Here is a 16,088-nt window from a genome sequence, read left to right as displayed (position 1 = left end):
CTAAATACTACACGCAGCATATTTTTATCTAATTTGGTCACTGACTTTTGTAATTGTAACTAGAGCTTCAGACACAGATAGGAACATAAAAACAGTTTCATACAATTACAAGATGTTTCTTCCAACAGTTGATTTATTTTTAAACCGTTAACATTCCATCAAAATGATCTATGAATAAAATGCAAACAAAAATAAACTTAAGAATGGGCCATTCCTCATATTCTGCAATGCTTAGTATCATTAAAATTCAATCATGGAACAAATGCTCCATTCTTCAGTGGGCCAATTCTAAACAAAAGAACATAGGAGATAGAGCTTTTGATTCGATCAGTATGCCTGACCTCCTTTTACAAATGTACATGTACATCAGGAAAAGGGGACACGCACTACATTTCTATAGTATAGTACAAAACTGATAAATCTAAACCCTTTGCTGTTCCTTATTTACAAGACAGTTTTATTGATTTCTTCGTTCAGCCAGAGCTATGAATAAATTATGTGACAGTGATAAACAACTTACACGTGTTGATGAATGAGAAGTAAAGAAACTGGTTTTATATGCAATTTATTTCATCTTACATTGGAAATTCTTATGGCAAGTTGGTCATAGCTCTCTTTAACCAATGCAGCTCCTTCAGCAAGACCAACAACCTTTGCAAGTTTTCCTTCTTATGGAGGATGTTTACTCAAATCTACTTTAAGAACAAAATGTAAATCAGAAAATAGGTTATTTTCTGAAAATGTAGAAGTATCATTTCTTTTTATCCTTTCTTGAATAAGAGTTGCTTTTTTCGGTCTACAGAAGGGGAGTACACACATGTAGCTTGGTACACTCAGCATTTCTGATATCTAGGCAACTACATGTTTTAATCATAGGATTATGGATGAGTTCATTTTTCAAATTTAGTAATAGAATTGTGATCAGAGAATCGCATCTATTTAATTGACTTCTGTAGCTAATGGAAATAAATGGTAACTAACAGTAACTAGGGATGGGCAATAAATGCTGGCTTTGCCAATGACACCCACATCCCGTGAATGAATAAAAAAAAGTGAGGGCCATCCAATGGATAGAATTTATTTCAACTTTCAGAAGACATTTGATAAAATTTCATAAAATAATTTTGAAAGGGCTTGTGGAATTAATAGCAAGCTGGACTGTAATGGATAAAGATGCGTCTAGTGAGCAATGGTCTATGGAATTTTACAAGGGTCCCTTGCTGTGCAAATTATTCATATATTATTTGAAGGTAGGCATGTCTTTTCTAAGGATGCCAAGTTATATGGCCATTTGACAGGTATGGGGAGATAAACAATATGCAACTGGTTGTTAATGTAGCTATCCATATGCTGTTCCATGTCTCAACTACTCAATTAGACCCAATAAATGTAAGGTGATGAATATTGTAACAAGAAACATCAACGATGGGTACACAATAAATAGGTACTATGAAAAACCTATTAAAACTGGAAAAGAAAAAGGCTTTTGCTGTGATTGTTGATCATTTGGCCAAGACAATTAATGTAAGATTGACTGATTGCCCAATGTTGGGGAAGTCCAGAACTAGGGGTCACAGTCTAAGGATAAGGGGTAAGCCATTTAGGACCGAGATGAGGAGAAACTTCTTCACCCAGAGAGTGGTGAACCTGTGGAATTCTCTACCACAGAAAGTTGTTGAGGCCAATTCACTAAATATATTCAAAAAGGAGTTAGATGTAGTCTTTACTAATAGGGAGATCAAGGGGTATGGCGAGAAAGCAGGAATGGGGTACTGAAGTTGCATGTTCAGCCATGAACTCATTGAATGGTGGTGCAGGCTCGAAGGGCCGAATGGCCTACTCCTGCACCTATTTTCTATGTTTTTATGTTTCTATGATGAGACCACATTTGCATTATTTTATACAATTTTTACAGCCTATCTTCAAAAAGATTTCAACTTATTTTAGGAGGTTCGGAGAAGAGTAAACAGAATGATTTCAGGACTTAGAATTTTACATTACAAAGAAGGGTGGGAAAATTCAGCTTGTATCCCACAGCAACATACTCCAATGTGCTTGCACCATTGCGTTAACTAGCACATTGACATTTTAAATTTTGGTCCATTACATTTTCAAAGGCAGTATGTTTTCCTTGTGACTATAGTAAAGTAGAAAGTTTTATTTTGAGTTAGATTGAAACTAAAACTGAAACCCTGGTCAGTGAAGGCACTGATAAATCAGATTGGGAATAAAGGAAGGAAATTGCCGTTATATAGTTCTTTATCAAGTCCTCAGGACATCTCAAAGTGCTTCATAACTGATGAATTCCTTTTGAAATGCAATGACTGTTGTTTTGTAGGCAATCTGGCAGCAAGTTTACACACAAAAATATCCCACAAACGGCAAATGAAATGAATTGGCAGTTTATCCATTTTCGCGTTGAAGATCCAAGAAGGAATGTTGGCCAGGACACTAGGAGAACTCTCTGGTATGGGGTCTTTAATATCCATCTGAAAAGGCAAACCGAGGCTTAGTTTAAGATTTCATGTAAAATTGATATCTTACGAAGCAATACTCCTTCAGTACTGCACTGGAGTGTCAGCCGAAATTAGGTACTCAAGTTCTGAAATATAATAGCAGTATTTTTTTCAGGTTGAACACAAAACATACCAAAATTTTTAGTGCACACCAAATTCAAGAATACATTTTATGAGTATGCTATCATGAACTATGGATGCATTTCTTTTACTGGTTTGCTTCGACATCAATGATGGATTTTCCGGGGCCTGTGACTGTGTACGGTGCCCTGCAAGTTCCAGATTTTCGCATGTGATGCACATGCGCGAAAACCCGGAGCTTGCGATCTGTCAAGTTTCAGCTTGATAAATCTTAAGAATCCCTGGGAAATGGACATTCACAAGTGGAGAACGGATGCCCACAAAACTCCTACGCCTGGTGCATGGCCTTCTTTTTATCAGCGTAAGAGTTTAAAGAAATATTAAAATAAATGTTTTTAAAATCATTTAAACTTTTAAAAACACTTTAAAATTAGTTTCGATTATTTTGGATCCTTTAAGAATGTTTAAATTGTAATTTAATTAATACTGACCATGTAATGATTTATTTTTATTTAAGTTGTGTGAAATGTGTATTTGTTAATGTGATTCCTATTAAGCTTATGGGGATTCTGTACGTAAATGGAATCCCCATAAGCATAATGGGGATCCCCTTTCTCATTGGTTGGGCTGGCCCATGTGATCCCAGGGATGCCTGCGAGCTGCATGCGCCCCTGGGATATGTGGGCCTTTATGCCGGCATACGCCTGTAGGCCCAGGAGCACGAGTCTTCGTAGGTACGGGACCATCAGGTAGGTTTGTACATTTATTGTGGTTTGGAGGCATTCGCCCACAGGAAGCCTCCGAATGCAAATTCAGGCCCATCAATTATTATCTTTAATTAAGTTTCAAGGGAAAGAAAAATCCACTAAAGCTGGACCAATGAGTACTAATTTATCAGATTGTAAATGGTGCAGAATTAGTTTAATGTAAGTTGTTAGAAACTAAGGATGCCTACAGATGTATACGATTGATACGAATGTATAAAACTGATACAAATGCTGTGTTTTAAATAGTTGTTTTGGACTGGAGACGAGGTGCCTGCTTAGAATGATGGAGAAATGCTAATTATCGGTGGTTTTCAAATAAAAGCTTCAGTTTGTTCAAGTATCTTAAGACAATTTGTATGGAAAGGTTTAAAATCGAATGAAGTTAGTAGGTATTAGTGTAAACACAGGCAGACTGTTGAGATGACAAAGCTCTAGATTGGGCCTCATAGTTCAAAGGCTAGAGAACTAGGCTTTGTATTGAAGGAATAGGGACAAGATAGATGAAACATTTTCCACAGGAAGAAACCCTGGGTTAGTATAAACAGAGAGAGATGAAAGGAATTCTACAGAAAAGCGATTTCGATAAGGTATAAACGATGACATATGACCAAAGTTGTGAGACATCTTTAAGGCGGGTTCTTGAAACAAGAATGAGGCAAAGAACTAGAAGTCTTATTGGATATTAAGTTTTTAAGGGGAACCTCTATAGGTCAAAAGGTCTTGTCAATATTCAGGTTCACCCCTACCCCTAAAAATAGGTTAAAAGTGACCGCCTGGAAGCTTGTAGACAGAGGGAAGAAAGAGAGAGAGGAGGCACACAGACGGAAGGAGTGAAAGAGAAAGTGAAGGAAGCCCAAGACGATAGGAAGAGCAGAATTGCTCAAATGTGTCATAGAAACATAGAAAATAGGTGCAGGAGTAGGCCATTCGGCCCTTCTAGCCTGCACCACCATTCAATGAGTTCATGGCTGAACATACAACTTCAGTACCCCATTCCTGCTTTCTCGCCATACCCCTTGATCCTCCTAGTAGTAAGGACCTCATCTAACTCCTTTTTGAATATATTTAGTGAATTGGTCTCAACAACTTTCTGTGGTAGAGAATTCCACAGGTTCACCACTCTCTGGGTGAAGAAGTTCCTCTGCATCTCGGTCCTAAATGGCTTGCCCCTTATCCTTAGACTGTGACCTCTGATTCTGGACTTCCCCAACATTGGGAACATTCTTCCTGCATCTAACCTGTCTAACCCCGTCAGAATTTTAAATGTTTCTATGAGGTCCCCTCTCATTCTTCTGAACTCCAGTGAATACAAGCCCAGTTGATCCATTCTTTCTTGATAGGTCAGTCCCGCCATCCCGGGAATCAGTCTGGTGAACCTTCGCTGCACTCCCTCAATAGCAAGAATGTCCTTCCTCAGGTTAGGAGACCAAAACTGTACACAATACTCCAGGTGTGGCCTCACCAATGCCCTGTACAACTGTAGCAACACCTCCCTGCCCCTGTACTCAAATCCCCTTGCTATGAAGGCCAACATGCCATTTGCTTTCTTAACCGCCTACTGCACCTGCATGCCAACCTTCAATGACTGATGTACCACGACACCCAGGTCTCTTTGCACCTCCCCTTTTCCTAATCTGTCACCATTCAGATAATAGTCTGTCTCTCTGTTTTTACCACCAAAGTGGATAACCTCACATTTATCCACATTATACTTCATCTGCCATGCATTTGCCCACTCACCTAACCTATCCAAGTCGCTCTGCAGCCTCACAGCATCCTCCTCGCAGCTCACACTGCCACCCAACTTAGTGTCATCCGCAAATTTGGAGATACTACATTTAATCCCCTCATCTAAATCATTAATGTACAGTGTAAACAGCTGGGGCCCCAGCACAGAACCTTGCGGTACCCCACTAGTCACTGCCTGCCATTCTGAAAAGTACCCATTTACTCCTACTCTTTGCTTCCTGTCTGACAACCAGTTCTCAATCCATGTCAGCACACTACCCCCAATCCCATGTGCTTTAACTTTGCACATCAATCTCTTGTGTGGGACCTTGTCGAACGCCTTCTGAAAGTCCAAATATACCACATCAACTGGTTCTCCCTTGTCCACTCTACTGGAAACATCCTCAAAAAATTCCAGAAGATTTGTCAAGCATGATTTCTCTTTCACAAATCCATGCTGACTTGGACCTATCATGTCACCTCTTGCCAAATGCACTGCTATGACATCCTTAATAATTGATTCCATCATTTTACCCACTACCGATGTCAGGCTGACCGGTCTATAATTCCCTGTTTTCTCTCTCCCTCCTTTTTTAAAAAGTGGGGTTACATTGGCTACCCTCCACTCTATAGGAACTGATCCAGAGTCAATGGAATGTTGGAAAATGACTGTCAATGCATCCACTATTTCCAAGGCCACCTCCTTAATACTCTGGGATGCAGTCCATCAGGCCCTGGGGATTTATCGGCCTTCAATCCCATCAATTTCCCCAACACAATTTCCCGGCTAATAAGGATTTCCCTCAGTTCCTCCTCCTTACTAGACCCCCCGACCCCTTTTATAACCGGAAGGTTGTTTGTGTCCTCCTTTGTGAATACCGAACCAAAGTACTTGTTCAATTGGTCCGCCATTTCTTTGTTCCCCGTTATGACTTCCCCTGATTCTGACTGCAGGGGACCTACGTTTGTCTTTACTAACCTTTTTCTCTTTACATATCTATAGAAACTTTTGCAATCCGTCTTAATGTTCCCTGCAAGCTTCTTCTCATACTCCATTTTCCCTGCCCTAATCAAACCCTTTGTCCTCCTCTGCTGAGTTCTAAATTTCTCCCAGTCCCCAGGTTCGCTGCTATTTCTGGCCAATTTGTATGCCACTTCCTTGGCTTTAATGCTATCTCTGATTTCCCTTGATAGCCACGGTTGAGCCACCTTCCCTTTTTTATTTTTATGCCTGACAGGAATGTACAATTGTTGTACTTCATCCATGCGGTCTCTAAATGTCTGCCATTGCCCATCCACAGTCAACCCCTTAAGTATCATTCGCCAATCCATCCCAGCCAATTTACGCCTCATACCTTCAAAGTTAGCCTTCTTTAAATTCTGGACCATGGTCTCTGAATTAACTGTTTCATTCTCCATCCTAATGCAGAATTCCACCATATTATGGTCACTCTTCCCCAAGGAGCCTCGCACAACGAGATTGCTAATTAATCCTCTCTCATTACATAACACCCAGTCTAAGATGGCCTCCCCCCTAGTTGGTTCCTCGACATATTGGTCTAAAAAACCATCCCTTATGCACTCCAGGAAATCCTCTTCCACCGTATTGCTTCCAGTTTGGTTAGCCCAATCTATGTGCATATTAAAGTCACCCATTATAACTGCTGCACCTTTATTGCATGCACCCCTAATTTCCTGTTTGATGCCCTCCCGAACATCACTACTACTGTTTGGAGGTCTGTACACAACTCCCACTAACGTTTTTTGCCCTTTGGTGTCAACTGTCTGTCCGATCAGATCAATTTCAACTATTGTTACGGTCGTATGTTTTTACTGTATAACTAATGTATTATATTCTGTCTTAAACTCAGATTAAACACAATTATCCATCATATTGATTTGCACACAAACCTGATTATTTAAAGTGACCAGGAATAGCCGTAAAGAGGCAATTTCAAACAAAGTTGTGATCAAACTTTTAGAATCCATAATTGGAGATAAAATTACTGAGCATTTAGAAATGCATGAGTTAATCAAGGACAGCCAGCAAGAAGTCGTGTTTGGCAAATTCAATGGAGATTTGTGAAGAAGTTAATGAATGGGTAGATAAAAAGAATGCAGTAGATGTGTTAATGTTGTCTGTTTATGTATAGAAAATGGCCCAAGACATTTGGTATAAGTTAAAGGTGCTATGTAAATGCAAGATGTTGTAAGGATTTTCACAAGGTATTCAATAAAATTAGGTTTATTACAAAAATTGAGACATATGGTATAAAAGGAAGCAAAGGGTGAGGTAAAATAGGCTTCTCAGATTAAAGAGAAGTGCTGGATTCACGTCTGTTCTTATATTTAGAAGAATGAGAGGGGATCTCATAGAAATATAAAATTCTGATGGGATTGGACAGGTTAGATGCAGGAAGAATGTTCCCGATGTTGGGGAAGTCCAGAACCAGGGTTCACACTCTAAGGATAAGGGGTAAGCCAGTTAGGGCCGAGATGAGGAGAAACTTCTTCACTCAGAGAATTGTGAACCTGTGGAATTCTCTATCACAGAAAGTTGTTGAGGCCAGTTCGTTAGATATATTCAAAAGGGAGTTAGATGTGGCCCTTACGGCTAAAGGGATCAAGGTGTATGGAGAGAAAGCAGGAATGGAGTACTGAAGTTGCCTGATCAGCCATGATCATATTGAACAGTGGTGCAGGCTCGAAGGGCCGAATGGCCTACTCCTGCACCTATTTTCTATGTTTCTATATTATAGATGATTTGAACTTGGGTGTAGAGAGCGTGATACCAGAATTTGTTGATAATGCAAAGGTAGGGCCTTTGCGAACAGCAAGGAAAGACTTTAAAATACTTCAGAAGGACATAGCTGAATGAGCAGGCACGTGGCAGATGTAAATAAATGGGGAGAAGTAGGAGATAAGGAAACAAGGAATGGGAGTATACCTTTAATGGAAAGAAAATGAAAGGTGTGAATGAGCAATGAGATCTAGTGATTCATATACACAATTCTCCCAAAAATGAGAGTGCTGGTAGATAACCCATAAGAAAGGCCTACTGTATTTTGGGTTTTATAAATAGGGCCGTAGAATACAAGAGTAAAGAACAAATAATACATTTATATTTAGTCAGGCCACAGTTGTAGTACTGTATGCAGTTTTAGATCCCACGTAAAAAAAAGGACATTAAAGCCATCAACAGTACACAGTATAGTACTGACCTTAAAGAAGAAAATCTACAGACTTAAGTTTATTTTTACTCGACTATTTTTTCTGGGTTTCTTCCTTTGTTCCATTTGTATAGTGGCCTTATTTTTCTCTGACATTTCTGAACATTTTCTCAGCTTTGGTGTTGCTACTGAAGATGAGTGACCTTGAGCTGTACCGTCTCCATATTTTAGACCTGTGGAATGCTTCGTCTCCACTAATCTGCCCATTTATATTTTGAATTTGGCTAGCTGATTAATTCAAACCTCAAATGTGAAATAAGTGATCTTGAGGTTTTTCTCGCTTGCAACCAAGTTACTCATTTCAGGTCCTAAAACTTCACAGTCGCATCAATAACTCCCTTAAGAACTGGTACCATATCTCCTATTAGTAGTCTTCAGTGGTTAAAGTGGAATTTGTCAGTAAGTGGCTCTCACCATTAACCTGATAGCCAATGACCACCTCAGCAAACATTGATCCTTCCCCACATCTTTTAATACTATATTCTATCTATCTTGTGAGCCCATACCCAATCTCTCTCTTTTCTGCATTTTTTCCATCTTTCATGCCATCTCAAGATCTGTGTCACATTTTTACTACCAACTCCCTCCACTTCTCTTTCCACATTTTACTTCCCCGTTGCTCTGTCTAACCCACTATTTCCATCTTATTTTTCTTCCTAAGCTCTCCCCTTTTTCTTTTTGCCACTTCACCCCTACCTCTCCCTCTTTTTCCCTACTGATCTATGCTTATCTCTTTCCTTTCTTACTATCGTCTTTTGTGTTTGTTGCTTTTTATTTTATTTCCCTCGCATACCTGTAAATGTATCAATTCAGATATACTTGCTATCCTTCTCCCTCTCATTCTTCACATCTTCAATTCTGTGCCTCACTTTTCATTCCCAAAGTTCTTAAAAAAGAGCCGAAAGCACAAGAGCCTCTCATTAACTATGTCAACTCAGTCAATCATACCTTGACTTTCTATTCCCACAAACTAACTAAACCTGTTTGATACCCTTCATATTACAGACATGGACTACTGGCTGGAATTTGTTATCGGTGAGGCGAATAGGGTCTTGTGGGGGGGGCGGGGAGAAGAGAAAGAGGAAGGCTGCAGAGCGGGTCGGCCTCATGCAGCACTCGGCAGCGCCTGGTTTTTAAATGAATTGGATCAATTGAGTTAGACTTGCGGGCTTCCCAGTCAATTATATGGAGCAGGTCTGATGACATCATCGATGACTCGCCTTGAGCTCAGACATTTAAAAGGGCCTTCCACACATCATACTTGAAGGTTGTTGGAGGAGTATCAGAGCTCTTTGGTGGAAAGTTGATCAGAAAATAAAGATTTTCCATTAAGGCTTGAGGGAACATGCAGTCTCAACGGCAGAAGGCAGCGCCCAGCTTCTCCGACTCCTCCCTGGAAGTCCTGCTCCAGGGAGTTTGGCATGTAGGAACATCTTGTTCCCTAACGATGGGTGCAAGAGATCTTCCAATGAGACCAAAGAGGGCATGGCTGGAGATTGCAGAGGTGGTCAGCAGTAGAGATATTGTGGGGCAGTCATGGATCCAGTGCTGGAAAAGATTTAATGCTCCTGATGTTCGTGTCACCCCAACCCCATTAGTCTGCCTTCCCAAGCCTACTCCTCACACTGATCTACCTTACAAGGTCCACTCATCCCTCATTCTCTATGCAGCTACTCACATCCCCATCTGACTAACCATCACTGACACTCGACCTCATCCTAATGGAATCATAGGATGTAACACCACAGAAGGTGAGCCATTTGGCAATGTCATGCCACTACCTCATCATCACCCTCTACAGATGTAGCCTTCAGACATTTTACTACGTTAAAGTTGCTATATTAATAAAAATTATTATTATTAATAATAATTTCTCATACTCAAAGTTCTCTTCTTTCACGCCTTGCAGGAGAAGAGAGCTTAGAACATCCAGGAGACAACCTGAACCGGAGGTGGCCCACAATTTACACCAGCAGGGGAGGAGGCACTGCAAATCACTAGAGTTGCAAAGCTGCTGGTGGAGGGAGATAAGATAGGGGCACCTCCCAGCAACCTGGTGGCAGAATTAAATATCATAGAGCCACTGAAGTCAGCAGCCAATGAAATGTCATCATGTGCATAATGGTAATGTCAAGCATTCTTATCATTACATTTTGCACTCCTGTCTTTATTTTTCCACAGGTACATCAAATTGCCCCCCTCCCTACTGTCCAGCCAGAGGATGAAGACGACTTATCAGAAGAAGCTCCACTCTCTGAGGGTGCACTGTCACTATGTGCACCAGCACCAGCGCAGATACGCACACCTCAGTGGGTCCAATGAGACATAGAGTAGTGTTATCAGCTGGTGTCTCACAGATTAAAAGAGCAGATGTGGAGACAAGGACAGCAGTAGAGAGTCCTCGCCGGAGGGTGCAGGAAGCTCCCAGCTCTGCTGAGCTGCATGCAAAAGCTGAATCTCGGGCTGTCGAGTGAGAGGCTGATCTTGGAGGAGCAGCAACAAATGAGCGAGGCTCTGGCAGCTATTGCAGCCACGATGTGTGCGACTGTACAGAGTAAGAAAGAAAAAGACTTGCATTTATATAGCGTCTTTCACGACCACCGGACGTCTCAAAGTGCTTTACAGCCAATTAAGTACTTTTTGAAGTAATGTAGGAAATGCAGCAGCCAATTTGCACACAGCAAGTTCCCACAAACAGCAATGTGATAATGACCAGATAATCTGTTTCATTGGGGGATAAATATTGGCCAGACAGCGAGGATAATTCCCCTGGTCTTCTTCGAAATAATGCCATGGGATCTTTTACATCCAACCGAGAGAGCAGACAGGCCTCGGTTTAACATCTCGTCCAAAAGACGACACCTTCGACAGTGCAGCGCTCCCTCAGTACGGCTCTGGAGTATCAGCCTAGATTTTTGTGCTCAATTATCTGGAGTGAAACTTGAACCCACAACCTTCCAACTCAGAGGTGAGTGTTCTTCTCTTCTTCTTACGCAGTCCCTCGGAGTTGAGGATGACTTGCTTCCACACTAAAGAGTTCTCATTTGGCTGATGAGACCAATGCGGGATCTACAGTCTCTGTCACAGGTGGGGCAGATGGTGGTTGAAGGAATGATGGGTGGGGTGCTTGGGTTGCCATGTTCTCCTTCCGCTGTTTACGTTTGGCTTCAGCTTGCTCTTGGCGTAGAGACTCGAAGTGTTCGACGCCTTACCGGATGATTTTCCTCCACTTTGTGCAGTCTTGGGCCAGGGATTCCCAGGTGTCAGTGGGGATGTTGCACTTTTTCCAAGGAGACTTTGAGGGTGTCCTTGAAGTGTTTCCTCTGTCCACTTGGGGCTCGCTTGCTGTGTCGGAGCTCCTAGACTGCTTGTTTTGGGAATCTCGTATCGGGCATGTGGACAACGTGGCCCATCCAATGGAGTTGATTGAGCGTGGTCAGTGCTTCGATGCTGGGGATGTTGGCTGAGCGAGAACGCTGACGTTGGTATGTCTATCCTGCCAATGCATTTGCAGGATCTTATGAAGGCAGCGTTGGTGGTATTTCTCCAGTGCTTTGAGGTGCCTGTTGTACATAGTCCATGTCTCCGAGGCATATAGGAGGGTGGGTATCACTACTGCTCTGTAGACCATGAGTGTGCTACCAACTTAGTCACGACTGACACTGTGGAGGAGTTTGTCTCCAATATGAGCACAACCATCTCGTAGGCGATGGCAACAATGTGCGGTTCCATGGAACGGATAGCCACCTGCATGGAGTAGCAAATGCGCGAGTCGAACGAGAATATGCTTGCTGTAAACAACAGATTTCAGACTCTCATTAACCTCATCTTTAGGAGGGATACCAACCTAGACATGGGCATTCATTTTCCCGCTGATTTGCAGCAGGGTGCTCTCCAGGAGATGGATGACGTCTCAAAGCCATCCCACTTCTTCACAGTTACCTCCTCCTCAGTCAGAGCCCCACATGCTGCCTCAGATCCCGATGGTCAGGTCTGCCCCTGCACAGTTCCAGGAGGAGCAGCCTTTGGCAGGGCCCTAAAGCCCAGAAGGTGTCCGCCAAAAGAGTGTCAAAGCAGCTGCAGCCGCAGCAGGGAAGTGAGCAGCTTGCTTCTACTTCTGCTGAAGCCATAGGGGTTGCACCTCGTAGAAGCATGCAGAAAAGGAAAAAGACACAATCGTCAATGCACAAGCGTAAGCACATAGGTGTTGTCCAAAACCTTAGCGTTAAATTTCAGTTCTATTTCTGACGCACACAAATTTATTTATTTGCGCTACTTTCCTATATTGTCCATTTTTGCCTGCTGCTTGGGAAATGGCTTTGTCATTTGGAGTGAATGGTTGGACATTAATTAACCTCAAGCAATGGGGGTTTGGTTGACAGGAGTGGTTTGGCCGGTATAGGACTGCTTTGTGGTGTTGTTTGGGGGTGGTGGGGGGAAGTTGGTACAACATTTGGGAGCCATTTGGGTGCACTGGTGCAAGTTAAGTAAATCGGGCAGCAATGTGTACCATTGCTGGTGCCATCTTTACCTCAGGTTCCTCCTCCTCCTTCCAAGAGGCTCTGCTCTGCCTACAGTTCCAATCCTCGCTGCTGCTCTATGTTGTGCATTACGCAGCATACAACAACGATTCCAGAGACCCTAGCTGGTGCATACTGAAGGGCTCCTCCAGATCTGTCAAGGCATCTGAAGTGCATCTTTAACATGCTGATTGTTTGGTCTATGACATCTGGTCGACATGCTGCTGTCATTATAGTGCTCCCTGGCCTCAATGGTGTCATCAAGCACGTCTTCAGTGGATAGCCCTTGTCTCCAAGCAGCCAGCTGGCAAGTCTGTTTGGAGGCAAGAAGAGCCGAGGGAAGGTGGACTGGCACAGCATGAAAGAGTCAAGACAGTTGCCAAGGAATCTGGCACACACATGCAATGTCCTTTTATGGTTGCGATGAGCTGCACATTGAGGGAGTGGAAGCCCTTGCGGTTCACACTTGTGGGTGACGTGGGGGTGCCTTGATGGCCACAGTTGTGCAATTGATGAAACCCCGCACCTGTGGGAAGCCAGCCAGAGCTGCAAAGCCGAGCGCCCGTTTAGTAACGCTGACTTTATCAGTGACAAAGTTTACATAATTGGCTGACTTGTGAAACATGGCATCAGTCACCTGGATGATGCATCTATGGGCGGCCGACTACAAGATCCTGCAAATGTCTGCTGCAGATCCCTGGAAGGAGCCCAAGGTGAAGAAGTTGACGGCAGTGGTGACTTTGACAGCCACTGGTAAGATGTGTCCACCAGGTCCTCTGGGCAGCAGTTCTTGTTCCAGCAAGGTGCAAAGTCTGCGACAACCTGGCGTTATAGCCTGAGCCTCCTGAAGCAATGCTGCTCTGTCATGTTCAGGAAGCCTATCCTCTGACTGTATACCGTGTTGGGGTCTTGCCTCCAGTGCAGTGCACCCCTATGCTGATCCCCACTCTAATGTGGTGCATCAGGTCGGTGAGTAAAAAGCCTGCTGCGGCTGGTGGTGGTGCTGTTGCTGCTGCTGGGGCTCATCTTGGTGAGATTCTGAGGTCTAAGGTGAGACAGCATAAGTGGCACCCATGCCAATCTAGTAGATACCAGATAAAGTAGAGATCAGAGGTCCAATCCTCCAATGTACTGAGAGTGACTAGCAACGTGGTGAGAGTGGCTTCCGAGGTTACAAAAATCACCTGCAAACTCCTGAAAGTTAAATATCTGCACAAATGGTGTCAGCCTTTCCCTTAGGCAGGAAAGCAGGTGCAAGTTGCGAGTATTTGGGCTTTTTCCACCTTGTCACTTAATGAACTCTTACAATGGCCACTGAGCTACCGCCTCCGCTTCACCAGCAAAGTTCCAGAGGTGCGTGAATCCCATGTGCAAGCAATTACAGTTCAAACCTAATGTTAAAAAGGCAGTTAAGGGTCTGTAAACAAGCTGTTAACAATCTCAATGAGATCGCCTACCTCTCCCAAGTGGGTCCGTGGCATGCCTCGAAATGTGCCCCAGTGAAAGGTGGAAGTTGGTGGGATGATGGCAGATTTCTGACTTGCTGTCAATTTCTGCGCTTTTAACCTCTGACCATCCCCCAAACCTGCACCTCTCCAATGTGAAAATTCTGGTCACTGTAAATTTTAGGAAGTGAGTGATTTCAGTGTGATTCCTTGCAAGCTGGTCACATTTGAGATTTTCCAATGGGCTTAATAGGTATTTGTTACAGGTATTATGGCAGAATGGTAAGGGAAAGAATGAGTCAAGGCTAGTGCTGGGATCACTACTGTCACTAATTTACAAAAATAAAGACCTGAATTCAAAAGCTCAGCACATAAATTACAGGATGAGTTGGACAAATTATGTCAATATTAGTAGATTAAATTGAATTAAGAAGGAAAAATAAATGACATGCATACTCCACAACACAGCTAAGTATGAAGCTGAAGGGGTCCCAGGAGTCTATTCTACAGCAACTTGCATTTACATAGCACCATTAATATAAAAAAAAAGTCCCAAGGCACTTAACAGAGGCATAATCAGTCAAAAATTAACAGTGAAAAGAGATATTGGGAGCGGTGGCCAAACGTTTGGTCAAAAGGATAGTTTTAAGGACAGGCTTAAAGGACGAGAGGGAGGTGGAAAGAGAGAGGAATTCCAGAGCACGCCTAGATTGCTGGAAAAACCGCCAGCAGTGCTGGGATGGGGATGTATAAATGGCCAAAGTCAGAGTGTCCAGGGAGTAGTTTTAGGGCTGGAGGAGATAACAGAAATGGGGAGAAGTGAGTCCATACGAGGATCTAAACAGAATGATGAGAATTCAAAATTGGAGGATTTGGGGGATCAGAAGCTTTAGATCAGCAAGGACAAGGGTGCTGGGTCAGCAGTATCTAACCAGATTAGTATTTTTGGATCTACTTCTATACCCTAGCACATAATGTAATACAATGCAATGATCTGCCCCAATTATAAGCCCATTGTTAAATAATCTTTTCCGTGTTGAGATTATGCTGTTGTCAATAATCAGTTTCTCCCAAAATAAGAAACCTACAGAACCTGTGATGATTATTCATTTCATTTGACTTACAAGATTCTTGGGTTCAATGTTTGACCATTTGATGCTGAGAGACTAAGGCTAAGAGCCAAGGCCTATAGCACAAAACACCAGCAAAAGAGAAGAGAAATAATAAAGTAATGAAGAGGTAGTGATTATGCAATGGCAAGATTACATGTTATGAGACTTCAACAATGTAGGAGGAAGGAAATACTGAGGAAAGCAGGAGTTCCACAGTTTTGCAGTCCTGGGAGAAAATGAGGAAGTATGAAACTCAATATGTCTTGATTTCAATACAACGGGAAACAGAGGAAAAGAAGCATGTAGGTAGGTTTATTTGTAGCTTAGAAGAAACAAGAGAAAAGTTCAGAGGAGAACTGATCACATCAATAAGTTAGTGTGACATGAAAAGGTTGCAGCAGTGAAACACAGAAACATAGAAAATAGGTGCAGGAACAGGCCATTCGGCCCTTCGAGCCTGCACCGCCATTCAATATGATTATGGCTGATCATGCAACCTCAGTACCCAACCCCTTCCTTCTCTCCATACCCCCTGATCCCTTTGGCCGTAAGGGCCATATCTAACTCCTTTTTGAATATGTCCAACGAACTGGATTGCACAACTTTCTGTGGCAGAGAATTCCACAGGTTCACAACTCTCTGGGTGAAAAAGTTTCTCCTCACTTCGGTCCTATATGGCTTACCCCTTA

General features: G+C 42.7%; 1 protein-coding gene across 1 annotated transcript in view; it reads right to left on the bottom strand.

The window, feature by feature from the left end:
* Positions 1-212: 212 nt before the first annotated feature.
* LOC139266809 (sterile alpha motif domain-containing protein 12-like) overlaps positions 213-16,088 on the bottom strand; it is a 112,196-nt gene continuing 96,320 nt past the window's right edge. The window contains exon 4 of the mRNA XM_070884413.1: positions 213-2,489. Coding sequence (XP_070740514.1) covers positions 2,479-2,489 — 11 coding nt within the window. The 3' untranslated portion in view covers positions 213-2,478. The remainder of the gene's footprint in view (positions 2,490-16,088) is intronic.

The sequence above is a fragment of the Pristiophorus japonicus genome, chromosome 7 (genome assembly GCF_044704955.1).
Source record: "Pristiophorus japonicus isolate sPriJap1 chromosome 7, sPriJap1.hap1, whole genome shotgun sequence".
Taxonomy (NCBI): Eukaryota; Metazoa; Chordata; class Chondrichthyes; family Pristiophoridae; genus Pristiophorus; species Pristiophorus japonicus.
This window is presented reverse-complemented; position numbering and strand designations above follow the sequence as displayed.